This window comes from Colletotrichum siamense (assembly GCF_013390195.1).
Source record: "Colletotrichum siamense strain Cg363 chromosome Unknown KSG_Cg363_contig06, whole genome shotgun sequence".
In the NCBI taxonomy this organism is placed as follows: Eukaryota; Fungi; Ascomycota; class Sordariomycetes; order Glomerellales; family Glomerellaceae; genus Colletotrichum; species Colletotrichum siamense.
Window position 1 is genome coordinate 3461143 of NW_023501019.1, and position 27645 is coordinate 3488787.

Here is a 27645-nt window from a genome sequence, read left to right on the forward strand (position 1 = left end):
CTAGTAGATACGTCAATTATTTTCCAGGTTACGAACAGATTGGTTCAAATTCCGAGGGTTTTCCAGATATCCTAGTTGATCTAAAAATAATTTGACTTTATGCTGTATGTCTTTTAAAATATCGCCAGGCCAGGCACTACGTCAACAGGTCCTATTGTGCTTGTGTCATTGATTAAACAACTTGCATTGAGTCACAAAATAGCTAGGATGGCCAAATAATAAACCAAAAAACACTGCCACTCTTACTCTTGATTATGCCCCTAAATTCAATTTCCTGGGACAATACAACATCTAGCTAGTGATGATCACCCGGTTATCGACTTCTCATTTACCACGGCGAAGAAATCCACCGTTGGATCCATCTTGCCCTTCGCTAGCTCGATCAATGCCTCCTCATATCTTGGACAAACATTGACAAAGAATTGACCGGCCCGGAGCGTTTCCACAATTTTCTTGCCGACGACGTCGACGTCCTTTCCCTGTTGTTTCAGGAAGGATGTGAAGGTTTGATGGAATTCATCGGAGGAGGTGCCAGACAAAGAGTCTACTGTCTCTGTGTATGTGATATCCGGGAATACGACACTCACACCAATACCCAATGGCTTAAGAGAGACGGCCATGCATTGACTCATTGAAATGTCGGCTGCCTTGCACAAGCAGTAGGAAAAGAGGTTGCTTGCCACGGGTGGTATGGGCACGTTACCATTGGGCGAGGCGGTGTTGATGATCCATCCACTTCCACGAGCAGTCATGCCCGGGAGGAAGGCTTGAACCATGCGGATGTATCCGAAGACGTTGACGTTGACCTGTTGCTGGAGGCTGGCCATTTCGAGATCAATGATGCCCCCGGATCGGATCAAGCCGGCATTGTTGTAAATCATGTCGGGAACACCAATGTCTTTATGAACAGCAGCTGCGAAGGCTGCGACGCTCTCATCGCTTCCAACATCGCATTGAAATGCCCAAGCTTTGAGTCCAGCTTGCCTCAGCGCTTCGACTGTGGCTAGCTGAGGCTCTTGTTGGATATCTGCCAAGACGACTTTGGCGCCGGCTTTTGCGAACTCAACAGCAACAGCTCGGCCGATTCCATGGGCGGCCCCTGTGACGATTATAATTTTGCCTTGGTAGTCCATGTTGTGGGACTTCTGGTGAAATATTGAGGGGAGACTTGAGGAATATTCAAGGCTTTAGAATCGACTGTGTATGTTGCCCTTATCAGTTTGCAAATGAGTTCTGCTCCTCATAGATATTCTCTTTCCCTTCAAATACAGTTTCCCCAGACGACGCTATGTGCTGGGCTGTTCTCCGCCGAGATCTCACATCAACGTCTTCGGATGCGGGGCCGGCGATCGACAGTGGCATTCCGATGGTGGGGTTCGGAGCTGGCCCCGTTTTAGACCGGGGTATCGGAGATCGTGGGGTAGCTGACAGGCCGCGACGGCGGCTATGCCCGCAATGACCACAAGCTACGGCAGTGCTCACGGGCAAAGGAAGCTCCATATCACGGGCGTACCAAAGTCTGTTGACCGAACTTTGGTGTTCCTACTGCGTTTTTCCATCATTGATTACAATCTGAGATGCATTGCAATATGCCTTGGCTGCAGTGAAACAACCAAAGCAATCTATCGCGATGCGTGGCCAGACCAAGTCACCAGGTAGTACAACAACGGGAGAATCAGACCCCCGAAGCATTCAGACATGTTACAAGTCAACATGATTTCGAGCAGGGCTCATACAAATCCAATTCGAGACGGAGAACAAATGGATCGGACAAAAATGGCTCTGGGAAAATTTGCCCATCCCACGGATACCTGCGCTGTACCGTGTTCGCACGTTTCATTACCTGGCAATCGTCAATACTGGTCCGTCGACCATTCTCAAGCTATCCCAACGATTTGCCAATTGGCCCCTCTAAAGACGTTTTGGGCAAGCTGTGCGCCGATTCCGACTGAACGGCCATTTGCGGATTGACAGCTGGAACATCCAGAGACATGCTGCCCAACCAACCAGGATAGACCATAGCCGCAGGAACACAAAGTTGTGAAGAGTGAGCTGACCACGGGAAGCTGCAGGATCACACGGCGGGTCGCCGGAAGATGTCGGCCTTGTGTGGTTGGGGGAGGAGGCTGGGGAGAGCTCCGGGCAGGCTGGGTTCGTGTACCGAGTGGGAGTCGCCGGGCTCCGGCCCAACATTGACGGTCGCGATATTTGAGAATTGGAATGGGTTCCATGACGAAGAGTGTACCCGTTACGCGCGCTGTGGTGGAGAGGTTGGATTTGCAGTTTTTCCCCCAAATTTTCCTAGCTTACCCTAGCTGCAGTGAAATTGAACTTGGGCTCCCTGCACGACATCCCGAGGAGTGGACATCAGGGGTCTCACAGCGGCCCCGGTGCCCCCACTGATCATACGACGTCTCGGAACCGGTCCCTGAGGGGGCCGGGTGAGCCGGTAACCGGTATCCGTTCCGCAACCTGCGATTGGGGACAATGCCTACAAAGAAGTAGAAGATTCAGTCTTTCAGAGAAGAATTTGGCATCATCATCTGCCGAAAAGGAATGAGTCCGCCGTTGAACTGTCGATTTCGTTGGAATTTGTATGCAGATCACCATGGTCTGGCCATCAAATCAAAACACGAGAAATAGTAATATTTACTGGATCCTCTCAATTACTCTAGAACATCTGCCTTCAAGATCAGGCAAATGTGCCCATTGTGTTATTTCCCGAAGCGCGCCAGAGGCGCCCTTGGTGGCGTTGAAGGATTCAACAGCCACAGCACTATTTCCTGGCATCCCCATCCCAAGACTTTCAAGTCTCGAAACATTGGGCCGGCCCGGGTGAGGTCCCACTCACTCTTCTCGACTGATTCGGTGTGCCTAGATAGTTTCAATCGCGCGCACTAGGTTTATCCCGTCACCTAGGTGTGCTACCTATGAGGCTGATGTGGGGGCACAGGTCAAGAGTGGATTCTGCCAACACATCATGGCTACCTTACCCCAAAGTGCAGTTTGCCAGGTTGTCGATGCAGCTCGAGAAATGTCGGAAAGTTAAAATACGTATATCCGGCACAGCACGGAGCTTGACGAAGAGAACGACGGTGCCAGGAAACATTGAGGTTGAATTGGGCTTGCTGTTGACCTGCCACCGGCCAAGCCTTTACCACCCTCTCACCGAACCAGACAGTGGAATCATGAATCGCCGTCAATGAACTTGTGCCAAGTAGTTGACCAAAGTGGCGTGATTAAAGAACTTCTACAGCAAATTCAGGCTTAATAGGTCCAATATCGCTTGCAATGCGGGTCCGGTGTGCAAGTTTGGCGCCTGGTATTGCTTTTCCCATGGCGCAGCCGTCGGCCGACTTGCAGAGGGTGAAACATAGTCGCACGGCAGGGCTGTCGCCATTAATGGCTCACCTAAGGAGCCTGCCGGCATCTTAACTCGGCAAATGGGTTCTCAAGGAATTCAACAACCAGTGACTGAAGGCAAATTCCTGCTTGCGCCGTGTTGGTATCGAGACCAAGGAAGCCTGGCCCATGATCATCGCCAGGATAGGGACATCCCACAGGGCTATTCCGTCCGATTTCAGCTCGCGATAGATGGGGCTACGAGCGGGAGATCTGCAATGGCCCCTGTGTGCAATGCAGCACCCGTACACGTGTAATAAAAAAAGTCTTCCCGAGGGCAACGCTGATGATCTGATCCTGAATACTAGCCCTGCAAGTAATAGTGGATCTAGATCGGGCCAGGCGCGTGGAATCCGGGGTCGCGGCGGCGGCTGTGCCCCTTACCACAGGAAGCTGTACCCTCGGGTGTGTTCATCGTTTTCTACTGTGGCTGGCATGGCTTTACAAATCCAACGAGGGGATTACTGGGATCAGGCAATGTCCTCTCTGTTCACCTAACACATCGACTCGCCAGATTGGACGACATCTGCCAAGGTGGCCAAGCTATGAATCGCCTCCCCTTGTGTCACTCCCTTCTCCACATGTCAGTCCACTTCTGGTGACTCGAGCTGCACCTCAGGCTCTCCCGCTTTAGCGTTGTTCTCTTTGCCTTCCTCGCCGGAGGTTTTGCCCACGGCCTGCTCCTCCTTCTCCTCCGGCTTCACTGGCTTGACAGGCATCTCCACGCGCACGAGATCCACCTCCAAAGCAAGGCAACCCTCCCCGAGTTTCGACTTTAGCCCGTCCTGCTCGACGTCGAAGTACAGCGACCAGAAGCCGTCGTTCTCAACTACAAAGAAACCCTCCCAACTGGCAAAGGTGAGCCGGTGGTCCTGCCTGGTGCAGTCGAAGGGACCGTTGTAGTTGTGTTGCGCGTACGGACGGGTCCCGAACTTGACTTCATACGTGTCCCTGTCCACGTAGATCCAATTCATAATCGGGGGCTCGTCGCAGATGGTTGATACGAGGCCCGCATACTGGGCTTCGGGGTACGGCAAGAAGTACCCTGCAAACTGATGGCCGAACGCCGAGTCAGGATCTGTTCCAGTGTCCACGAAGAGCTATGTAGATGTGAGCGAGGGAACTTCGGAAAACCTGAAGGATTGGGAGGAGAGATACCTTGTCTCCGGAGAGAACTACGTGTTTCCCTTCGAGCTCCGGGGAGTATTTGGTGGATTTGCGGCACCGGATAAGCAAGTTGTTCTTGCGACTGCGATGTTCTTTTCTCCTAGCTGTCTGTTGCGTATGTCGGATGGCCTCCGCCATGCCGAATGCCGCCGAGAACGCGACGAAAAATGCTGTGACCATTGTGTGAAGTGCAAAATGTGCTTGTTGTCTCTGAGGTAGCGTTCGGCAAGAGGGGCGTTGCAGCTCGATGGACGTAGATTTATGCCACTGTCTGACAAATTTGCCCGATGTGTCTGGCGCGCCTCTCCCGACACCTTAAGTGCGAGCAGGCGGTTGAACAAGCATCATCCCCCGAGCATGGACCTGCTTTCTTTTGTTGGGAGCTGCGGTGAACATCCGTCGGGTAGGGCGAGGAGCTGAGTTTTCACTGCAGATATCTCCGCCGTGGCATTGCACAGTAACCGTACACAGAGTGCGCATCCTTGTCGAGGATCCCAGCAGCAGAGGTCCTCCCTTACGTCCGGATGAAGGGAAATTTGGGAGTCCACCAGCTTCAGCTACATATACTCGAAATGTCTCACAACACCAAGCTCGGAAAAGGATAAAGAGGAAGCCAGCTCCCGCCGAATATGACTACCTTTTTCCTCAGCAGCACCAAAGTTCCTCAGTCTCATCGCAGATCAGCCTGGAGATACCAACGCCAGAGTCCTTCGCCCAAGAAACCACCAGACAAGCCTGCAGATACTCAACCACCAAAACCGCAACTTCGTCACACAGGCAAGCTGTGGCATAAACGATCTCACGACAACCTCGACTCCGCTTCGAATCATTCACGATCTTCCTCACGTTCACGACCGAACACCGCCAGAATGTCTTCCCCGTAAGTACCATCAAGCCCCAGTTTTGCTTTCATATCCAATTGATTCTTGCCCCCAGTACCAAGAACTCCAACCCCCCGACCAGCTCCACCACTGCCTCCTCCAACCTGTCCTCCTCTACCAACTCCGCGTCTAACAACCCCAGCTACTCCAGCAACACTACCGCTCCCAGCAACTCTCTCAGCACCAGCAACCCCAACAACTCCCTCAACACCACTAACACCAACAAGGAGAACTCTGGAAAGTCCCTCCCCATGCCTGGCCTGTCCGGCCCCGCCAACGGACCCATCGGTAAGTCTAAGGTCTTCAATTTTTAAGTCACTATCTAACATCGCACAGGGAACCTCCTCAAGGGTCCCGTTGACGACAACGGCAAGCTCAAGGACGCCGGCCTCATGGTCGGTATCAAGCTTGACCTTGAAGCCGAGGTTCACCTCACAGCTCGGGTCCGAGGTGACATCCTTGTTGGGCTATACTAGGCTGTCTCGCGCACAGGAGGCCAAGATCGATGGTCGGAGGATCAGGATCGAGGTCGTGTGCGAAATCCTCAAGATGAAGTGTGTCGACGAAGACGGGAGGTGTGTATCGGTTAGTATCGTGAGCTATACGTGGCATTTCTGGGTCGAAGGACGTGGCACTGGCAAATTGTTCATAAACACGATAGCTTGCGATTAATTAAGTCAGTATGCTTATGAAAATTGTTGCTAAATTAGATTCGCACTTTCCAGTAGGCATACATATGTTGATACCGTAGTTTTGTTCGAGAGGAAACCACAACTCGCACATGAAGCTTGAGCTTTGGTGCGTGTGGTTATTTACTATCTCATGATCTTGAAATACTGCAAGTTGGACAATGAGAACAATATTGAAAGAAAAGATAAAAGATAAACATGTTCTTCCCATTAACAATGTGAAACTCTCAAAACACTGTAGCTTCGTCCATCCAATACTAAACTAAATTATAAAGGTGACACGGCCGCCAGCGGAGGACAAAATACACCCCATCAATTCGGCATCATTGTCTAAAACACATGCCAAGTTGAAACCGAAACAGGAAGTCCTCCAATTCCGTGCTTAAATCAAGTCTTCTGCCATTAGCATCCGTACAGCTATATCCACCAGCCGCAACCCTGACTGTTTCTGATGGGATCAAGTTAGACCCCCTCCTAGTCTTGGCTCCTCGGTGAGGAGGTATGACCTTGCCATGAAATCCTTGCTTCATCCCTTCTAAGAACGACCAATACTCCCGTGAAGACTCACTGGGGCGCCGTTCCCACTTCCCTGAGATTATCATCTCAGCCTTCGTTATGCCACTCCAGTTTTTGAAATGTTCAGGCGGCGTATCGAATTCGCCTGGAGCCCCTTCCAGTTTGCGTTGATCGGTAAATCGGTCAACAAGTAGCCAGTGAAGAATTCGCGTCGATATTGCTGAAATCTCGACTGCAGACCAATGCCGCTTGCGTCCCTGGAACGAGATAGAGGCGCCATGCCGGGTCAAGAATACCACGGAATCCAGAATCCCCGCTTGCGAAGCTACCATCAATGCCGATCCCTCTGGGCATCCTTCGAAGTCGATTTGACAACCCATTGAAAGAAGATTCTTCATGACCTCTATATTGCCTATGGCTGCTGCACGACACAGTGGACTCCAACCGTTAACAGGTTCAGTATTCAGTAACTTTCGAAGCCTTTCCAAAGACATCTTGCGGCGGTATAGTCGAAACCCTGATGTGAGGCAAGCAGCCTCTGGGAATGCGGGGCATCTCGGGTTTGTTGACCAGGGCATTGGTGCGAGATCCAAATTCTGAAAGTTTCCGTTGAGAAGCAAAGACGTCATGGATCTCCTATGCATACTGATATGGAGAGCAGACCAGCCGAAGTTGTTAGGTTGATAGGGATCAACAAGCATTCGTGTGAATCTGATGAATGTTGACGGTACTATGCTGCCAGTTTCCGCTTCGTCAGACGTTTGTAGGATGGAATGTAGAACATTGGATCCGAGGTGATCTGTTGTGTGTACATTGACGCCGAGGTTCACCAGATAGAGGATCAAGCCGGATGTTCGACCTTTACAAGCTCCTATCAGTGGGTCCATGCCTTCGTCGTCACGGCGACATAGGTTACTGCCAGCTCGAACAAGCATGGGAACGATAAACGAAGCGTCCGTACTTGTCAGCTTTTGAGTTGCATAGATAAGCGGCGTGCGATTGAAGGGCCCTGTAGCCTCAAGGTCGGCGCCATTCTCGAGAAGAATCCGAATAGCAGTCCTATTAGACCTTTTAATGGCCAGATGTAATGGCGACCAGCCTTTGTTTGGTCTATCTACAGACGTTCGAACAGTCGCCAGACCGGCAACACCGGCTCGTTCCCTGCTTAGATCAGCTTTTGAGTCCTCATCAAAACTATAATTTACGCACCCATAGTTTTGCCTGTTCGCCTGCAGATGATGCAGGAGGATACTTAGCCCTTCATTGTTGGCTGCGCGAACTGCTAAGTAGATGAGACTGCGTGGCTCACTGAGTATACTGCCGCCGTCTGCAAGATATTTATCCAGCATGGTTCGTAAAATAGGATTCAATGAAACATTGCTTATCATGTCCTGAATACCAGTTGTCCCATCTGCATTGTGGCAATTGGCGTTTGCGCCGCTTTCCAGAAGCCATTCGACGATCTGCAACATTCCATGCCTGATAGCAAGCGATAGTGGGGTAAAGCCGCCAGTGCTGTCGTTCGATGTATCAATATCAACGGAACGTTGTCCGCCGAGAAGGGCCTGGCAGGCATTAAGGTTCCCAGAGCGAACGGCGCTGGCGACGGCTTTTGCGATAGCAGAAGACGGTAAATTCTTCGAAATAGACTCTGCAACAAATGACTCGGCTGCATGCGCTTTTAAACGGTCAATGACAGGTTGGTGCTTTGTTTCGTACGCTAAAAGCAGCGGTGTCATTCCATCCGATCTGGCTGTTGTCTCACTTTTCAGTTCCAGCAATCTTTCAACTAAACCGAGGTTGCCTTGTTCAGCCGCAATGTGAAGAGCCAGCTGCCCGTCAGCTGACCTGGCATTGATATTTGCCCCTCGAGACGCGAGGATATTAATGCAATTGATGCTTCCCGTCTTCGCTGCGAAATGCATTGCTGTGAAGGAATTGCCTGCCCTAGCTTCCAAATTTATTTCAGGCAGCTTTTCGAGGAGTATTCCAAGAGCGTCACCGCACCCTGTAGCAGCAACTTGAAGCGGTGTTGCATCATCGACGGTCTCCTCACCGTTCAAAAAACATCGACATCCACTTTCCCAATTTATTGTCCACCTGGACTCTTTGGGTGACAGAAAGCTCAACAAGAATGATGTGGCATCTAGAGCAGCTGCCATATGCACGGCAGTCCACCCGTCTAGGCAAGGAGTAAGGGGGTCGGCTCCCTGGTCCAGAAGAGCGCTTGCGAGGTGAAGGTTCTTCTCAGTTAAATGATAAACGACCCCAGAGAAGCGTGAGAAAGTTGCAGTGCGGAGGTTTGGGCTGGCACCAAACAGTACGGTGAGTTCGAGTATCTTACTCCTGGTTTTTTCTTCATCCATGTTGTTCCACAAATGAATAAGCCCTAAACCAGAAGTTGGATTCGTTTGATTCATTGACGCAGGGTGTGTGTACTGCAAGAACTGTTGGATCCTGCGAATGCTTCTGTCGTCAACCGCTGGCAGTTGGTAAATATGCTCGAGGGCAGATACACCATCATGCCGTCGATGTACTCCAATGCCGCGCCCCAACAACTGGGTTACTGTCATGTGGAGGTTGAGTGTTGCGGATAGCTTTAGCATTTGAATTGCTGATGGTGCTTCTTTGAACGTCGGCCAATAATTGGTCTTTTCGATTAAAAGACAAATCGTGGAGTCGGCGATAGGAAACTTCCAAGGTTCTGTCGAAAAGGCTGAGAGTGCTGGAATAATTGACAGCAGACAGGTTTGCAGATTAGCCTTCTCGTAATGTCTGAGGGCACCTGACTTAACGAGACTTGTGACGATTTGGTCACAAGTCACATGGTACATGCCAGTCTCATCGCTCATCGGCGATAAATTTGATGTGTAATACTCCCAAACCTTGGCCCCCTCTAGAAGCTCGGAATCGCACAATAGAGGCTGAACCAAAAACTCTAGAACGTCTACGGATGGGGGATTGAAGTTCGTAGCGTCCAGGTAATGTTCCCATGGCATTTTCCCATCCGCCCGAAGGTTACGAGCACCAGGGAAGAGCTCTTCGAAACGAATGACTAACGCCAGCTCGGTGTCTGCCTTTAAACAATGCAGTGGGGTTTTGCCTCCGTAGTCGGCGGGACAAGGACGGAAGCCTAGGCGTAGCAGTTGATCCAAGACCTCTTCAGAACCCAATTGAGCCACCAATTGAAGGATTGGAACCGGGGAGTCCCACGCTCCACAAGCAAATTCCGGTCTTTTCAAAATGATTTCGGCGACTCTTGATTCTCGTTGCTGTAGGGCGAGTGATAGAGGTGTATGCCCTTCGTTGTTGCGCGAGGAGAGATTGCACCCGCCATCCAACAAGATATCCCACATCTTGTCGATATGCTCGACAAAATTCCCGTCCCGAATGTCCCGTCTATTAATGTATAAGCCAATTTTTGCAAGTTTCACGGCACCATGCCCTTCCCGAACGTCCTGCTTATTGATGTATAAGTCGTGTTCTGCAAGGACTAGCATGTGCAATAAACCGTTTCCAGTGACGGAGTCTGTGATAGATGATACATCCAGACGTGGATCGCGGACAGCTTCCACAAATGCTTCCGAGGTCGTTAATTGCTCACATGCCGATATTACAAAGTTTCTTTGGGCGACTAAATCTTTTGCAACACGAGAATCAACCTCCAAGTTATTGAGGTAGCCCCATTCATCAGCCGCCTTACTAACAAAGTCCCAGACCAATCGACAAAATTCGAAATGCAGCGGGGATTCGTCGATCATAAGATTCAAAAATTTGCAAAGGTCAAGAAGCGAATCAAGCTCTCCTTGCAGACAATAGTACTTTTCATCGATGGCTGCTTCTTGCATTTCCTGGGAAAATTGATCCAGATCGCTTTGGCCGAGCATTTTGCCTTCATCGACCAGCAGCTGAACCACGGAAAAGTCGCTAGTTCGTGCCCAACAACGGATTGCAAAGCCGACGATATTCTCTGGCACCTTGTCGAAGTATTTGATCAGGACTTGTAAGGTCTCGAGGGTATATTGGGTTCTCCTTGCGGCTGTTCCGACGTGACGCCGGAATTGTTCTGGTATTTCCAAACTTTGACCTATATCAAGGCAAAGCTGCCGCATGTCTCCATTGAGAACATCTACAGCAAACTTGAACGTTTTCTCAAAGAGCCTTTCTGCATCCTCATGGTCGATTTGCATGAGAAGAGCAGCGGTGACCTCCGGCAAGGACAAAGTTGCGGCGAAATGCAATGGGTGGAAGGTTTCGTCGATGATTTCCTTCATTAGTTTGATGATGTTCCCTATTTCGAGGTATTCACTCAAGCCTCTGAGTTCAACGACGAAAACAACGGCCCAGTGGGTGAAATACGCCGCTTTGCTCGGATCGAACAAACGTTTTGCACCAGCTAGCAACGCAGGGTCGTTCCACGCTTCTCTCGCATAACACATCCAATTCTGTGCGGCGTAGCTGTAAAATGGATGTTCCGATATTGTTTGTTGTATCTTTGATATCCCATGAAACGTAGGAACTGGTACATGGTTGAAATTGTCCAGCTGAAGAAACTCTATGCACCGTGTTGCCAAGACCCTGTGTGATCGACTTTTCGAAATGCTGAACATTTGGAACTCAGACAACTTTAGATGGTCGCTCATCAAAAACTCTTCCACTGAAAAGTGAGCGAATTCGAGATATTTTCCATCGTTGGATTTTCGAACAAGACTGCTGCAACTTCGAGTAATAGCGTCTTCCCGGATCACTCCAGACGCTTTCAAAAGCGAACTGTTTGCTGGTACTGACAGGACTCCCTGAAGCTCAGCTATGCTAAGCTTAGGGCTTGCGTGGGCAATGAAGTCGAGAGTCAGTTGGACATGGAATCGCTGTGCTTTGGGGATTTTCCTCAATATGCGCAAGTAGGTTTCCGGTAGATCGGGTGGCAAGCCGCGCAAAGCTTCTCGGCATTGTGCATCAGATATACAGGATCCGAGGTGGTCGAGCTGACAGGCAACCCAGCGGAACCTGTTTCACAATTAGCTTCATCAAACTCATCAAGTATTTTGGCTATTCTGGGGCGATCAATAACTTACATTCCATTGGCGCCGTCTACCAAGGTGTCAAGAATTTCCCCTTGCAAGGATAAGTCTTCGAGATGAAGCCTCCTGTTCCTTATCCGATGCTGGATTTCCGAAGCGACGTACTCAGTGATATCCTCCTTGTGAGCTGCAATCTGAATGTTGATAAAGCTGGTCTCCGGATCTTGGAGAATCTCTCGAATATTGTCTTCGTGGCGACTCAATAATGCCATAGAAATCTCATCACAGCTTTCGGCAATTGTGCATAGAGCCCATAGAACCTCATCTGTGCTGTCTTGGCATTCGTCTAGGCCGTCAACCACCAAATATACTCGATCGAAGGCTTGTGCCATTGTCACGATGACTCTTACAAGGTCATCTGCATCAGGGCGACGTGGCAAGCTCTTCTCGGGGTGAAGCTCGTTGTAATACTCTTCAAGCGTTACGTAGGCTTGTTCGTTCTGTCGAGCAAGCTGGTGAGCCAAGGCCCCTAGAACGCTTACTGGCGTCTGCGTCGACTCATTCTTGTAGTCACAGAAGAAGAATCCGACGGCTACGGTGTCTGAGCTTCGCACAAGGGCTTGTCCGATGATAGACCCCGCCAGAACAGTTTTACCTGCACCGGGGATTCCGCTCAGCCAGAGTCGCGAACAGGGGCTCGAAAGCCATGTCTGAAAAGAAGGAAGACGTTCAAGCCACGTGCCGGTCATTGGATGACGTAGCTTTACACTCATTTCGTAGTTAGGCTGCGGATTGTAGGGCAGAAAGAATTGGAGGATTTCTTTCCGGCGGGAATCCTCTTCAATCCGCACCACAATTTCTCGAGCCTTTTGAACTTCGGCTTGAACTTCGGCTATTGCTTTTGCTCTGTCTTCCTCTGTTGCAAGGCAGCGTAGTAGTGCCTCCATGGAATTGGCTGTCAAGGCCAAGTTGATATTTTCTTTGTGGCGGGAGAGGTTGGCAAGCAATTCTTTGGTCTTCGAGGAGGTGTACGGCCACATTAGCTTCAGGAGCTTGCCTCTCGGGTTCGCGTCGTATTTCTTGGTCTTCTGAGTGATCTCGTTGAGGATGAAAGCGCATCCTTCGATGTGGTACATTCGGAACTTCCGATTGAATGGCTCGGCTTCCATCTCGTGGCCTCTCGCTAATCTCGACAGCATACTGACGGCACCGCCAAGCAGATTGACCTCTTTGCAAAGGTCATTGATTTCTGTCTCAGCATCTTTGACTGACTTGATGTATTTTGTCAGGCGCAGGAAGACAATATCCGCGAGAGAGATAAGACCCGCAATGCTAGCAGAAATGCTCAGCGGGTCAGCCATGTCGGCAGAACTTGACGAGTCGCAGTGCTGGTAAGAATGCGCAATTGAACTTCTAGAGGAGCTTAGCACAAAGTCGTAGCTTAGATTGGAGTCTTTGACTTACCTTGAGAATGACCGGTGTCATAAGAAGCATGGATTCCGCACGGTGTGGCCAAGGTTCTGGTCCACAACAGATAAACGACGGCACTCGATCTTTTAGATGACAGAGAAGGGATGGCGTGTGGCACAATTGTTGAGGAGATGAGGGGATGGATGGCCACGCCGAACATTCCCCCAGTCACTGAAAGACCCAGGAAACACCTGCATGATTTTACACGCTGGCGTGCAGAAGCCAAGGCCGCACCAGGAGAGCTGCGCCGACTCAATTTACATCCAATTGGTCGCCTTCTCCGAAATACGCCTCACTCTGCGCAATTTGGAGGGAAGAGGGGATGAGTGCCGCCTGAGAGTGGACCATGCCCTAAAACAAAAAGAAACTGATGTTGTAACAATTGGCCAAAAACAGATGCCACAACTCCATTGCGTCTGGCATTTTCCGACAAAGCTGATTATCGGGTGGGTTTAATGGTAGCTCGTGTTGTGGGGTACACATTGAGCCTGAATGGAGTCATGTCCAATGCAGATGGAATCTTGTTTCCAGTTCAAAGTCTGGTTGGCTTTCCGGACGGGTTCTGGGCGAGCTGCTAGGTGCTCGCTCGGAAGGGGGTATCGGCGTTGGAAAATCTGATTCGACCATTGTGAACTTGGCCCCAGAATCAGGTGCTGACTATAGATTTCAATCCATGATTTGCAAAGTAAGCAGCCTGATTGAAGGATCGGTAGGTCAGCATAGCCAGCCACAGGTTTCATGACCAGTTGGTTGGCCCACCACCCCCGGCAGCCTGATTTTGAGAAGCGGAGCGCCGCGTTCTGGCAAGCCGCCAAGTCTGTTGCGCGAGCCACAGCCTGCCGCAGTCCAATGAACGTTTAAGGCAACTAGTTGGAGCCTGAGACTGGGAGTCTGCCTTTTGTGACAGGTGAAGCTCAAGTCCTTGGGCAGGTTTCACTCTGCCCACTTTCCATTATTCCCTGCGATCTTAATCTGGCGATATGGCTGAAATCGTCGGCATCGTCTTGGGTCTCGCACCTCTGCTTATCCAAATCAGCAGCGGCATCGATAGGCTTCGCGACATCCGCCAGAACATAAAGGAAGCTCATAATGAGTTGGACTTCCTTTTAAGTGAACTGAATTTCGTGGTTCGTCTCATGCAATCGGTCCACGATGTCACATATCGTGATGAGCAGGCTTTCGCTCATTGCCAGCGAAGCTGCAGTCGAGTCCACCAGAGTCTTGAAAGGCTGATAACAAGGATCCTCGAACGCCCCAAAATGGGTGGAACATCGGTGTCGAAACTGTGGATCTTTCGTCATCTGAAGGAAGATCTCGTAGCGCTACAGAGGGAAATCGATTCAGCCAAGATAAATCTGAGTTTGTAGGAGCCGTCTGTTCATGCCCCCAGCTGCCAGATGACTGATACCTGACACAGATTGCTTCAATCAGTTCAAGTCAGACATCTGTGTCTCCAAAGCCCCTCTTCGGAAGGCACAGAAAGCCCCTCTTCGGAATCCTCCACTCAGACAGCCGCTCTCGGATCGACCAATGAGTCTTTAGGGCTGGGACCAGAGCTAACAGAATCTGCCGCTCCGTTGTCGAACCAGGCCATTGACGTCGCGAACACACATCAAGCAATCAAGCGCCAGAAATTGAAATACCGCCAAGACTGCTTATCAAGATCTTGTTGCTGTCAATGCCATCACTCAGAGAAGGCCTCCGGGCGCTTTTGGGCACTCGACTACAGCCTCATGGGGATCTTTCAGACATGCAACGTGGAAGAATGTAATGCAGCGAAGTACGGTGTGAACATTCGATTGGCTCTGACGCAGCTTGGCATCCATCGATCTGTTGTGATAAAGGTCCACTTTCTCAGCGGATTGGGGTCCTTTTCACCGTCGTTCAGTCTCCAGACTGACTGCACCGTCCCCTACACGTCTCCAGGATTTGAGGTCATTTGGAGGTGCCAGAACGGGGCGATCAAATACGAAGATGCTCGGAGTCGTCTGATACATCTCTATCAAAATGACCCAAGCTTTCGGTACCACGTGAATCCGGCTGGAAAGTCCTACATCGAAGTAAGTCTTACATTGCGCTTTATTTGGCGACCACCTTTTGCTGAACATTTGGATAGGAGCTTGTACGTTGTCCATGGGGCGGGTTCGCCACCCGGAGACAGCTTGGACTTTTGCAACTGCTCATGGGCGATTTGGGCATGGTACAAGGCAGCATGCATCCCGGGTAAGCAAACCATCACATTTACACATACCTAATAGAGAAGTCAATTTGGGCGGAGCACCGAAATGCACTACTCAACGTCTGAAACTGACAAAACTTGGACGTAGATTCCTCACAAGATGCGCGAAATGGATTGGGGAAGGACCGCACCTCTACCTCCTCGAGACGCTGATCGACCTTGATTTCGACGCTGGAGAGGTGGAAGCTCAGGCATGGCCAGAACCTTGCTCGTCAAATTGGATATCCGAGGAATCCACGCCTGATCCTTTCTTTGTCGAGTACATAAGCCTTCTCTCCAAGGATAACCAGGGTTCGCTACAAACCGTTCACCAGTCGTTTAGAACTTACTAACTTATGTCAGGTTTCGCTGGCATGACACCCCTTCATGAGGCCGTCTTGTTTGGATCACCAGATTCGGTCAAGAAATGGATTGAGTGCTCCAAACCAGATCAGAAGAACTTCCTTGGCCAAACCCCACTTCACCTCGCAGTCTACAATCCCGAGAACCTGACGGCCCTGATAGAATCGGGACACGATGTGAACGCCCTCGACAACTATGGCATAACGCCACTGATGTACGCAGCAGCGGCTGACAAAGAAGATGCTCTCTATATTCTCATCAACTCCCATGCCGATCTAGATATCGTAGACAGACGAGAAAATCGCACGTTCTTTGACTATGCTATGGCAAGACGCAACTGGGCTCTGATCTACAATCTTCTTTTGGTCGTTAAACAATCCACCACGAAAGAAGTCGCAGAGTCCTGGGTTCGAGCAGCAACAATCAATGCTCAGTTGTCATTTCCGAAACTTCTTTATAACAGTCCGATCTCTCTTGGTCACTTGCTAGCTCTGTGTGAAGACGTCAACTTCACGTATGACGGGGTAAACGTCAAGAACAACTGCCTTGCCCACGACATCATCACCTCGTCCGAGTTGGAAGCCTTGGTCAACAATGGGTTCACCATGATCAACCACATCAACAGCCTCGGCCAACACGCTCTCATCAACGCCGTGAAGCTGAAAGACGTCGCCTTGACTTCTAGACTCTTAGAGCTCGGAGCTAGTGTCAACCTCGAAGACAATCAGCATCGCACAGCAATTGGGCACGCGCTGAGGGGCCTGCAAATTAGCGACTTCAATCAAACACGGTTAACAATGAACGTTGTGAGGATCTTGCTTACTGCCGATGCGAATGTTCTCGTCAGAGATCGTTGCAGATGCCCGTGCTCACCGACAGGCTGTCTCACTGCCGCACCGAAGGAGGGTCGTAGGGACCGTTTTGGACGTGGCTTCCAATGTTCCATATGGTCATTGGAGTGGCTCATTCTTATCCAACAATATCGAGGCGTCGAAGTTGCGAGAGAGGTTGTTTTGTCCTTCATCCGAGAAGAGACACACAAAGATCTGGACATGACCCATGTCTGTTGCGAGCTTGAACTCGACGAATCCCCCCTTCGATTCATCTTCAAGTCAAAGAGGTCCGAAGATGACATTGTAGAAATCATGGACGAGGAGCAGGAATTCACGGACATTCTGAACAGTGACATCGACCACAGAGACGAGGAGGAATACGAAGCTCTCCTTAACTATTGGTTCACCCTACTTCGAGACTCGATTCGAAAAGCCAGCCTGAAGGCCGCAAAAACAAAACCGCACAAACGCCCAAGACAAGTAATTATAGCGCTCATATTTGAAATCGTAAACACCGAGGCTAACTCAAGATACAGAAAATGCACGAAATTGACTACAAGAACGATTGTTTCATTTTCAATATATCTACTGATACAGACTGGGCCCAAAATCCAGAGCCGACCGTCAAGAGCTCGGTCTGCAGTTACGTCTTGTGGATGGAGCACGAGTATCACCACGGGCAAACGTCCCAGCTCGAGACATTCGCTCGAGAAGCCTGGTATTCGAAACGTGTTTCATTGCTTTGCACACTGCTCGACATCATTGAAATTCGCACAGGCTTTCTTACTGATTGGGTGGGAAGAATGCAACCATTGTGGATAGATGGTCGCGAAGATCCCATCGATCCCGAGCCATACATCAAACACTTCTTGGCCTCTGCTAACACTCGATGACATGTGAACCGCGAGGACTACCTGCAGGATTGGATTACCATTTTGCCCAAAGCAAAGCTTAGGGTAAAGACAGATTACTGGCTACATGTATGATGAACGGGAGCGAGGGAAGCATTGCAGTGCCTCTGCGGAAGTTCGCTGGTATCTAGAAGGCCTGAAATATTATTTACCAATAAAACGAGCGCCGGCGCCACCGTTGTGCGTGATGTCCGTACCCAAAGCCCCTCAACGAGTGCAAAGCCAGAACCCCGTCGCGACCGCCACAACTTCAAACTTCTCACCTAGAGTTCCCCGAAGACCCGTCCCGAAGAACTTGAACCTGTAAGGCTCCGCCGAGCAACATGCAAGACACATGGAGATGACAGCCACGATCTCCCCTCTACCGGTAGCCTGCGCCGGCCTCTGAGGACCCGTCCCCTGAGTCTTGAGAGGTGCCCCGTCACCAGTTCGGACCCCAGGCAGAGTCGTCGGCCGGGGCAACCAAACCAGCTGGTAGCCCCAGGTACATCCGACAGTGTCCTTGATCGTCTTGCCGCCCGTGAAGTTCCACCTGAACCGCTCCCAAGTGAGCTCGCCGTTGGTCACGATGGGTATCTCAAAGATCCACCGCTGACGGGAGCTCACGAACATGCTGCCGCTGCTCATGGTCGTGGTGAACTGCTCCTGGTGAAGTTCCGGGCGAGCCTCGACTGTGACAATGATGGATCGCATGAAACTCATTCCTGGCGACTTGCCGACTGTCACCAAGGTGTCATGGCCGTCGGTGGCGCCATCGCGTATCGTGATTGTCCCCCGCTTTCCACTGAATGTTCCAGCGCGGTAGGCGGCATAGCTGTGTTTCTTGTCGGGCGAAAAGATGCGGAACTCGGGCCATGGCGAAATCGGGCCCCAGGTCCGCAGCGCAGGTGGCATTTTGACCGTGTCGGAATCTGCAATCGCGCCGTTGGATGTCGAGCTGCCGGAGACTGATTCGGAGCGAGTGTTATCGGGCGCGTATCGGGGCGGCTGTGATGACGGAAGCAGCTTGTCCGTTGGCTGACCCATTGTCCAGCGATAGGACGGAGGGCTCTCGTAGGAACCGCCACTCGACATGGACGCGATCGGAATAACCTCACATTCGACCGGGTTGGTCCTCGGGACCAGAATGGGATCCCTCGGCGACATGCTGTTCAGGAACTAGGTCGTCGGGTGGCTCGAAATTCGCAGGAGTCGGACAAGCAGCCGGACAGGCAGCACACACATCAAAGGTATACCGGACATTGCAACTTCAGGAGACGATCGCACGAAGACTGAAGACCGCATCTAGATATAGCCCAGCTAGCCACGCTGGCAGACGGTTCCTGTGAAGGAAGGCCCGGCATTGATCTAGCAAGCGTCGTTTGACATTTTGGCAGCCTCATAATGCAGAAACACCGCGACTCGCGTTATCATTGGGTCTTTTCCTCGTATGGAGGATTTCTGAGTGTGGCTTGCAATCCAGCCTTTATTCTTTTCGGAAACCTAATCCTGCATACCCTATTCCTCGTGTAGGCTGCATAGAATTTTGCTATCTTTAACAGTCGCTCGGACGGTAAGCTGACCGAATTATTCATGCATCTAACGGTCGGTGCTGCTTTGGAGCAATGTTATTCGTTTACACAGCTTGAGAACGGTGGAAGGATCATTTGCCGGTCACCGCTTGCAATGCCGGGCCGAAGTGTGGGTCAGTCACGGAGTCTACGGAGAGGTGGGTCGTCAACGGAGCCCCACCCTGGCCGGAATGGCGGCCGAGACATTGAGTGCCGACGCTGGAAAAAGCCTTCTCCAAGACTCTTCGCCGTTGGGTCGCATCGCTGATGCCTGGAATGGAATCATCGATAGCCTGCAGGGGATATTGGCTTGGCAGCTTACCGGTCCCACGACATGCGCCCCTGCCGTCGCCAGTTTCGAAGCCCGAAAATACCTCGAACAGCCAGGGCTTGCTGCAGTGGGGGAATGGCCCTGCACATGGGAAATCCGCCTGGGGCTTACTCAGGACATCCCGGTTGACAGCTCGAACGGCTGGGGGATGGGGACCGAGACTTTATTCTTCGGCGATTCGGGAACTCCTAAGACGCAATTAAGTCGCCGTACCGCCCATATTTGCAGAGCAAAGACTCAGGGCGCTGACTCCGGACCCCAGATGATCTCCCGCAGGCCGACGGAAAATCATCCAGGCACCTTTGCATCGTAGTCGGCTAAAAAGGACCAAATGAACAAACCGTCTGTTGGACCCTGGCTCGTCTCGGCGCATGCAGGACAGAACGAGGTGCCAAGTTGGTTCTAGCGCCAGGCACAGAAGATGGTGCTAAAAGATGACCAACACACGCCACCCCCAAACGTTGCAATCTCTGGTCTGTCGCGTTTACCTCGTTCGTCGGCGATGTCTTGCGATGGAGCTGCTCGCGATGTTCCAAGTGTCCCCATGGCTCCCTTTAAAGCTGAAGACCCAAAAGATCGCGCGCACGTGTGAAACGATCCAGATTGGTTGACCCTTCAAACTCCTCAACGCCACCACTTCTAATCGTCGGCGCACGAGGGGTCAAAGCCTTTCATGAACGCCCCCTGACTGCAATTTCCTCGCCCAAAAACAGCATGGGGGGTTGCAACCACTAAACGCCACGAAGCTGCCCGCTCCTCGAGAACATGGTGCAAACAGGCGGGCTGAATTGTCCGCGATCCCAATGCAACCCACGCCTGCAGGTCCTCTCGTAGGACGCCACGGTGCTAGGTGCCCACACACCACCGCGTCCGAGTTCCAGGCCCGAAATCGCCGTCAGACGGGAATGGAATGGAAGGGTGAAAGAACAATCGCGCAGCTTCATAATGGCGCCCTGCCCTGCCTCACGCGCCCATGGCCTCGCCGTTTTGACAGAGAAACTTCTTGTCCTTCTTCCTCTTCGGGTTGTTTTGCCCCCCCTTGCCTCCTGATCGGGCCTTCCAACGGCTGACGGTCGAGTCTCCATTTGGACCGTGTTTGCTTCACGTTGTACGGAATAGCATCATTGACGGACGTTGTGACCGTCAAAACCCGCTCGCTCGCCCCATTGAAGTGGGCTGCGTCTGCCAATCCTGCGCAACATTGTGCGTTTCCGCGTTCGAGAACACAACTCTAATCATTCAACCGCTGGGACGAAGGAGCAAAAAGGACGACGATGATGATCAGGCCGTCATCTTGGGCCCTGTGGGCTACGACGCTGTCAGTCATGCTTGGCGCGTCCGCCGTTGCGGGCCAAAAATTGGAGGATGTCCTCGCGAAGCAGGCCAATCTCACGACTTTTCGCGATCTTGTCAAGGTGAGAAGAAAGCAAGAAAGCACAGCCAGCGGGCTCTCAGAGCCTGCTGCATCATCACTAGCCAGTGCGGGAGCGCTCTTTGATATATACAGAGGCTTGAGGGTCGCATAATGCGCATGCGCAGGCGACACTCAGATCCCCAAATCCACTCCACCACGATGTCTCAAGCCTCGAGAAGGACCAAAAACAGCCTGGGTGACTGACTCGAGGCAACAGGGAAACAGCGAAATCTTCTCGAAGCTGCCCAAATCTGGCGTCACGGTACGTTATTTTGCATCCCAATCAGACCCCTTCAGCTGTCAAACCTGCACGAAGAGCTTTGGCGATGCACCTAGCGACAGCGGCATTACCCTCTCTCCCTTCGCCCTGTCACGCTTAGACGAACCGATGGGGCCTCATCGTGCAAGCCCTTCATGCAGCGCGAACAAAACATCCCTATTTTTTATTTTCTCGGGACACATCTTCTGACGAACGCCAGATCCTCGCGCCGAGCGACCAGGCCTACACCAAGGGCCAGGGCTGGGACTCCGACAAGGACGGCATCCCCGTCGCGCTCCAGTACGGCATCATCAACGCCAAAATCGCCTTCGACGCCTTGTTCCCGGGCAACTCGTCCATCGAATCCACCCTGCTCACGGACGAGCGGTACTCCAATGTCACGGGCGGGCAGAGTGTGCTGGTGACCAAAGGGCCCAATGGCGAGGTGGTCGTGACGTCGGGGGTGGCCCAGCGCACGACGGCCGTCGAGACGGACATCGAATTCGATGGCGGATATGTTCAGATTATCGACAGCTTGATGGTCCCGCCGGCTCGCATTGAAAAGACTGCGCGCGATGCGTATACTGATCTGACGTCGTTCCTGGGGGCGCTGTACGCGGCCGACCTGGTGACTGAGTTCGCCGAGACTCAGAATGTCACCATCTTTGCGCCGCGGAATGCCGCCTTTCAGCAGATTGCGGGCACCGTGTCCGCGATGAGCAAGGAAGATCTCCGCCGGGTGCTGCAATATCACATTGTGCCTTCGACAGTGTATGGCAAATCAGCCCTGATGAGTGGAGCGAAACTTCAGACGGGGGTCAATGGGAGGAACCTCAGCGTGACGCTGTACAACAACGACATCTTCGTCGACTCGGCGCGCGTCATTCAGACGGATATCCTCATCGCCAACGGCGTGATCCAGATTCTTGACGCGGTGCTCAACGTCAACTCGAACAACACGACGCCCAACGTGACCGCGGTAACACAAGCGCCCGTCTTCACCGTCACAGGCAGCGCGGAAACAGGCACCGCGGCACCGACGCCATTCGTCTCCGCCCTCCCGTGCACCACGGACTGTCCCGTCACGGGCAGCGCCAGGGGTGGGGCCGGAGGGACGGCGACTGGAGGAGTCAGTCCCAGCTCGAGCACCGGAGGTGTGGCCGCGGCGCGATGCACTGGTGGCCTTGCCGCTGCAGGCGTGGGGTTGGGGTTGGCTGTGGGTGTGTTGGGGATGGAGGCCATGGGTGTCGTCGTCTGAGGCGGACGGGGTAACATCGGGGGCAGGGAAGAAAGATGTAATGTCGAGATGGTTCATGGGATAGTTCGGGCGAGAGGCTCAAGTCGACTATGCTGCTCACATGGCTGATGGACTGTTGGTGGTGCAGATGCAAAGAGGAGGGGGGGCGAGAGCGGACTGTGTTTCTGCGTTGTGCGTATGCCGCTGTGCCGCGGGAAGGGACCGAGAGCGGACGGAAGCTGAGATACCCGTGCATGATTTGAGAGCTGGCTTCGATGGTAGCCTTGTTTAGTTTTGTCGACTGTTGGTTTCTTTCCCCATTTGATCTCCATGATCTGCAGCCCTCTTTCGTGTTCGCTTCTGCGTTTGCTGATGTTGGGTGTGGTTCGGCTTCTGCTTCTCTCCCCCATTCTGTTGCGTATGGGAGATAGACTTAAAAAGTGACGAACGATCAGCAAACATCTCACTTGGCATCGCCAATCGAATCCTGCGCCTTATCGTACGACGCGACTAGAGTTTCGCACCAATAGCCCCCTTCTTCGAACTCTGGCGGCTTGGTGAGGGAGATTCACGCAGATGCAAAGTAAGGCTTTTCCCGCCGGGGGCGGGGAAAAGGGTTGGAGGTGAGGGAGCAGCGCGCGCAGAGTGTCCAGAGGGCGCGCGGAAACGGACAGCTGCCGCGGAGTTTGTTTACTGGTATTGGGGTTTTACTGGCCTGGGCTGCGCTTCATGAGACTCGACTGAAATTTGACACCTTTATCCGTGCACACACTGGTCGCGAGAGTATCGGTCGGGGGATTCTCGTCAGGATTCTCGTCAAGCTCAAAATGATCCTCTCGCTCGCTGCTCATCACTGTTGATCAGCGAGCGATAGGGCTGTGAAATGGAGTCAGGCGATGCTGGGCCAAGTCAAACAGGGACCCAAGACAGAGCCAACTCTAGCGCCGGGAGAGTCCGACACAGGGGGCTAGAAGCCAGAGACACGCGAGTCGTTCCTTGTAGCATGCTACACAAGATCTCGCAGCCCAGAGTCAGTCTCTGCGTTACTGGTGCGGAATGCGTTTCCTCCGGCAGATCTGCTACAGCAGGGAAAGGCTGCCAAGGCAGAGCCAAGGGGGAGGCAGCGAGAAAGCTTCACCGGCCGTCTGCTGGCTGTGTGATCTGATAGACTGCGGAGAGAGAGAGTGACAAGAGAGAACAGACCAGAAGAGAAACATGACTGGAGAGTGGGACGAAAGTGTTCATGAGGTGATGGCTTGGGGCCAGAGTGCGGGGACAAATGGGCGACTCGACACGGAGAGGATGCTACGGTACGGTGACTCTGACTCTGGGGCCTCTCGCCCAGCCGGTAGATGGCCGGCGGAAGTATCACAATTAGATAAATCGTGTCTGGGACATGTTGTGGGATGAGCCCTCTTCAAAATCACATTCTTCAGACACAATCCCCCGATTGCACCGAAACATCAACCCAATCAACCGCCAAGGCCATCTCGACGGGTCTCTCGGTCCCCAGATCAAGAGACCACCAAGAGGGCAGAGTCCACCGTACAGAGTGTGCACTAGGGGCGGAGGCTAGGCTATTGACAGTGCCGTGTGTAGGGTCATCTAGCCTCGATTACCTAGCACTCAATGCAAGCCATGAGTCTCTGCACCCTAAACTGTCCCGCCGGTAGGTTAGTCGAGGGAGGATAAGACGCTAGGGGACAGGGCGGCCTTTTTATGCGACAGGGGTCTTCCCGGCTGAGCGTCCGAGTTTAAATCTGCAGCCGGCGCCGCCCAAGGATGCGCGGATGCTTATCTGAAGATGTGAGGGTTGTCGTGTTTCATGATGGCTTCATGATTTGGGAGCAAGCAACTCTGGCCGTAGCTGAGGTTATCGGCTGCCCGACAGACGACCACGCCCCCCCTTGGCGGTAGCAAGCACACCATACAGCCGCCAAGAAGAACGAGAGCGAGCGGGTCCGACATGGTGTTTTTGGGCTGGAGTTTGGACACTTCCGTGTCGGCTTCGAACCAGACGGGAAAGTATGAGGGAGGGACAATGCAGGTCATTAAAACCCCATCTACTGCTGTCAGGGCACATGACAGAGCGCTCTTTTAGAAGTCTTTCCCCCTCCCAGGCTTCGGCGAACTGTCCGTCAAAGGCCCCATATACTTTCCTTTCCTCTTTGATTTGTCTCGTTCTCGAGACTTCTTGAGCTGGCCTCGCGGATAGCTGTGCTATTCTTTCCTTTACTCTCCCTCTTTTCTCGAAGTTTTTTCGATTTCAACAAGAACAAAGAAGCGGAGACATCACATTCGTCATTTTAGACGGGAGGAAAGATTCACACACGTACATACGCATACGAACATAGAGACCGGTCGCCGACAACATGAGATTCATTTGGTGGACGGTGGCGTACGCCGCTGCGGCGTTGGCGCGCCCACAAGCCCCGCCTGGGACTCCGACGAACTCGACCCCGACGAGCACGACGCCAACGCAGACACAGCCTCCTACCGGCGGTGCTGGAAACGGCAGCGGTGCCTGTGGACAGATTCAGCCCCAGATTCAACAATTCCTCCAGGCCAGTCCTAAGGGTACGTGATCTCGTCTTCTGTTGGGTTTTGGTGTCGTCATGATCTTGAGGGAGGATTAGGTGTGGGCGAGGAAGAGACTTTGAGCTATTCAACTCGCTTTTGAAGAACAAAGTAACTAACAATTCCCTCAATAGCGACACCGAAAGTTAATGCGCAAACCGCTTTTGACTGCCTTCAGTCTGTCCCGAACAAGCCTGGACCGGCCAAGGATCTCATCAAGAGCTTAAAGGCGTACGTCCAATGGCAGAGCACGCTATCCTGGCTCAAGAACCCTCCCGCGTCATACATGCTTCCGCCCACCGACATCGAGGGCGGTCTTTCAAAGATTGGCGAGAAGGCGGCTGCTGGAGGCTACAAGAGCGAGTACGATTTCCAGCTTGAGATCTTCCAGCTTTTCGCGTCTGCCCATGACGGTCACTTCGCCTTCCGCGGCGATATCTTCAAAGGCTTCAGCTTCCGTAATACGCTTGCAAGCGACATTGTTTCAGTGTCTCGAGATGGTATTGAGGTGCCAAAACTGTATCACATGGGTAAGTTTGCACCAAACGGCTAAGGTGGCAAGTTTCACCCGCTAATTTTCGTAGGACAACTCGACAACAACTCTACACCTCCCGCCATCATCAGGATCAACGGCCGCGACGCCGCGACTTTGCTCGAAGACTTGAACCTAAAGTTCAGCGGTTACCAGGACCCCGACTCTCAGTGGAACGCGAACTTCAAGTCCTACGCCTTCAAGGAAGCGGTCCCTCTCATCGCAGCATCTCTTGCATTCCAGGGCCCGAAGGTGACCATCACCTACGACAATGGCGAGGAGAAGTCTGAGGACAGCTTTGCACTCATCCGTGCCGGAGCAAACTTCACCAACGTGAACAATGGCGAGGACTTCTACAACAAGTTCTGCAATCCGGATGCCAACAAGACCCCTGCCAACGGCACCAAGCCCGATGCACCCAAGACCAGCTCGCCGCCGCCCCCGCCTAAGCCGACCATCGAGGGCTACCCGTACCCTGTTGTACGTGACAGCGGTGCCAATACCACTTCTGGGTACTTCCTCAACGGTACTGGTTATGAGGATGTTGCTGTTCTCTCTGTGACCTCCTTCGCGCCCCCAGATGCGATCGACGCCACTGAGTACCTCACCAACTTCCAGGACACCGTTGCCAAGTTCCTCGCCGAGAGCAAGAAGGCGGGAAAGAAGAGGCTCGTTGTTGACGTCGCTGCCAACGGTGGTGGTTTCGTTGTTGCTGGCTTTGAGTTGTTCGCCCAGGTTCGTATGATATTTCCCAAAATGTGTGAATCTCACTAACGCCTCATCAAAGCTGTTCCCGGAGGTTGATCGCTTCCAAGCCAACAACCTGCGTCTCTCAGACAGCATGAACATGATGTCTCGCCTGGCAAACGCCATCCCTGCCAACTTCACGCCAAGCAGTCCTGAGGAGAAGGGTGCCCTTGAGGCTCTCGCCAGCAGCGCTGTCATTACCAACCTGCTGCCTGGCCAGGTCTTCACTCCTGATGAGCAGGCCTTCACTACGGTTGACCAGATCCTGGCTCCCGTCTCTCTGAATGGCGATACCTTCACCGCCTACCAAGAGGCCCCTCTCAACCAGACTGACCCGTCATTCAACCTGACTGGTGTCGGTAACAAAGCCAACCCTCCCCCTCGCGTGTTTGCTCCAGAGAACGTCCTTCTGTTCACTGATGGAACCTGCGGCTCAACCTGCACCATCTTCTCTTACTTGATGATCCTGCAAATGGGTATCAAGACCACCGTCATCGGAGGCCGTCCTCTGTCAGGCATCATGCAGTCCATCGCTGGTGTTGAGGGTGCCCAGGTCTTCTCCTTCAACGACCTCACCTCTGATGCGAAGGCTATCCTCGCCCTTGCTCCCAAGGACAAGAAGGAGGAAGTCATGAACAGCGACGTCGGCGAACTGGCCAAGGGCTACGCCATCAAGCGTGCCACCACCCCTAAGTCCGCCGGCGCTGTTAACGGCAAGAACGCCTTCTCCATGTCAGATGCCAAGACACCCCTGCAGTTCCTTTGGGAGCCGGCCAACTGCCGCATCTTCTACACCAAGGAGATGCTCACCCAGCCCGTGGTGGCGTGGAAGCGCGCCGTCGACGCCACATGGAACAATCCCACACAGTTCTGCGTCGCCAACAGCATCTACCCCGTCAACAAGACCACAACGCTGGATCCGTTCTTCAAGCAGAGCCGCAACAACACCGGCATGCCAATGAGCGCGGCTTCTACGGACGCTGTTTCTGTCTCTGGGTTGAGACTAGCACTTCTCATTGCGACTCTCACGGTTGCGTTGTTGAGCCTATAGATTTCCTGAGTAACGGGGATTTGGTTTTGGAAAATAGCGACTTTGAAAATAACAGCGTTGCATCAGAGACCTGCCGTTTCAACGGTGAAACTCTCGCGAATGCTTCAGAAAAAAGGCGGGAGAGGTACTGAACCCAAACCACAGCTTCGGGCCCTCAGGAGCCTGCTTTGTGGGGGTCGGACAACCGAGTCGTGCCGGGAAGCCGGGAGCGGGATCCTTGAGAGTTGAGGGCTGGTGATGGGATGAGGGAGTGGGAGGGGTTTCTACTTTGAGGCAATAAGCATTACTATTTTTTATACTTTCTATTGTCTACTTTCTACTACTTGATTCGGATATTCGGAAAGCCTATTTGGAGTTTAGTATGGAGGGGGGGCGTACTGGTTCGCCATAGATGACAACCCTAGTTAGTGGACGGGGACGGCTGGGTTGGTACAATGAATCGATTCTACCTCTAATGACTGATTGTTTACCTGCTT

General features: G+C 52.4%; 8 protein-coding genes across 8 annotated transcripts; 4 read left to right on the forward strand and 4 right to left on the reverse strand.

Moving 5' to 3' along the window:
* Window positions 1–305: 305 nt before the first annotated feature.
* yxbG-1 (putative oxidoreductase YxbG) lies at window positions 306–1133 on the reverse strand (the record flags this gene model as incomplete). Its single annotated transcript, XM_036641752.1, has 1 exon — window positions 306–1133. One exon carries the CDS (start codon window positions 1131–1133, stop codon window positions 306–308), a length of 828 nt encoding a protein of 275 aa, XP_036493175.1.
* A 2853-nt stretch (window positions 1134–3986) lies between these two features.
* Window positions 3987–4749, reverse strand: CGCS363_v009904 (uncharacterized protein; the record flags this gene model as incomplete). The annotated part of the gene is made up of 2 exons (XM_036641753.1): window positions 3987–4502; window positions 4561–4749. 2 exons carry the CDS (start codon window positions 4747–4749, stop codon window positions 3987–3989), a joined length of 705 nt encoding a protein of 234 aa, XP_036493176.1.
* A 689-nt stretch (window positions 4750–5438) lies between these two features.
* Window positions 5439–5926, forward strand: CGCS363_v009905 (uncharacterized protein; the record flags this gene model as incomplete). Its single annotated transcript, XM_036641754.1, has 3 exons — window positions 5439–5449; window positions 5506–5738; window positions 5787–5926. The coding sequence occupies 3 exons, from the start codon at window positions 5439–5441 to the stop codon at window positions 5924–5926; spliced, it is 384 nt and encodes a 127-aa protein (XP_036493177.1).
* A 5536-nt stretch (window positions 5927–11462) lies between these two features.
* Window positions 11463–13037, reverse strand: CGCS363_v009906 (Vegetative incompatibility protein HET-E-1; the record flags this gene model as incomplete). Its single annotated transcript, XM_036641755.1, has 3 exons — window positions 11463–11467; window positions 11622–11662; window positions 11731–13037. 3 exons carry the CDS (start codon window positions 13035–13037, stop codon window positions 11463–11465), a joined length of 1353 nt encoding a protein of 450 aa, XP_036493178.1.
* Window positions 13038–14405: 1368 nt separating this feature from the next.
* Window positions 14406–17453, forward strand: CGCS363_v009907 (Serine/threonine-protein phosphatase 6 regulatory ankyrin repeat subunit C; the record flags this gene model as incomplete). Its single annotated transcript, XM_036641756.1, has 6 exons — window positions 14406–14509; window positions 14564–15206; window positions 15263–15369; window positions 15474–15676; window positions 15728–17040; window positions 17097–17453. The coding sequence occupies 6 exons, from the start codon at window positions 14406–14408 to the stop codon at window positions 17451–17453; spliced, it is 2727 nt and encodes a 908-aa protein (XP_036493179.1).
* Window positions 17454–17678: 225 nt separating this feature from the next.
* CGCS363_v009908 (uncharacterized protein) lies at window positions 17679–18617 on the reverse strand (the record flags this gene model as incomplete). The annotated part of the gene is made up of 1 exon (XM_036641757.1): window positions 17679–18617. One exon carries the CDS (start codon window positions 18615–18617, stop codon window positions 17679–17681), a length of 939 nt encoding a protein of 312 aa, XP_036493173.1.
* Window positions 18618–20677: 2060 nt separating this feature from the next.
* On the forward strand, window positions 20678–22283 carry CGCS363_v009909 (Fasciclin-like arabinogalactan protein; the record flags this gene model as incomplete). Its single annotated transcript, XM_036641758.1, has 3 exons — window positions 20678–20767; window positions 20984–21028; window positions 21246–22283. 3 exons carry the CDS (start codon window positions 20678–20680, stop codon window positions 22281–22283), a joined length of 1173 nt encoding a protein of 390 aa, XP_036493243.1.
* A 2351-nt stretch (window positions 22284–24634) lies between these two features.
* Window positions 24635–27169, forward strand: ustP-0 (Peptidase S41 family protein ustP; the record flags this gene model as incomplete). The annotated part of the gene is made up of 4 exons (XM_036641759.1): window positions 24635–24839; window positions 24974–25369; window positions 25424–26106; window positions 26159–27169. 4 exons carry the CDS (start codon window positions 24635–24637, stop codon window positions 27167–27169), a joined length of 2295 nt encoding a protein of 764 aa, XP_036493655.1.
* Window positions 27170–27645: the final 476 nt, after the last annotated feature.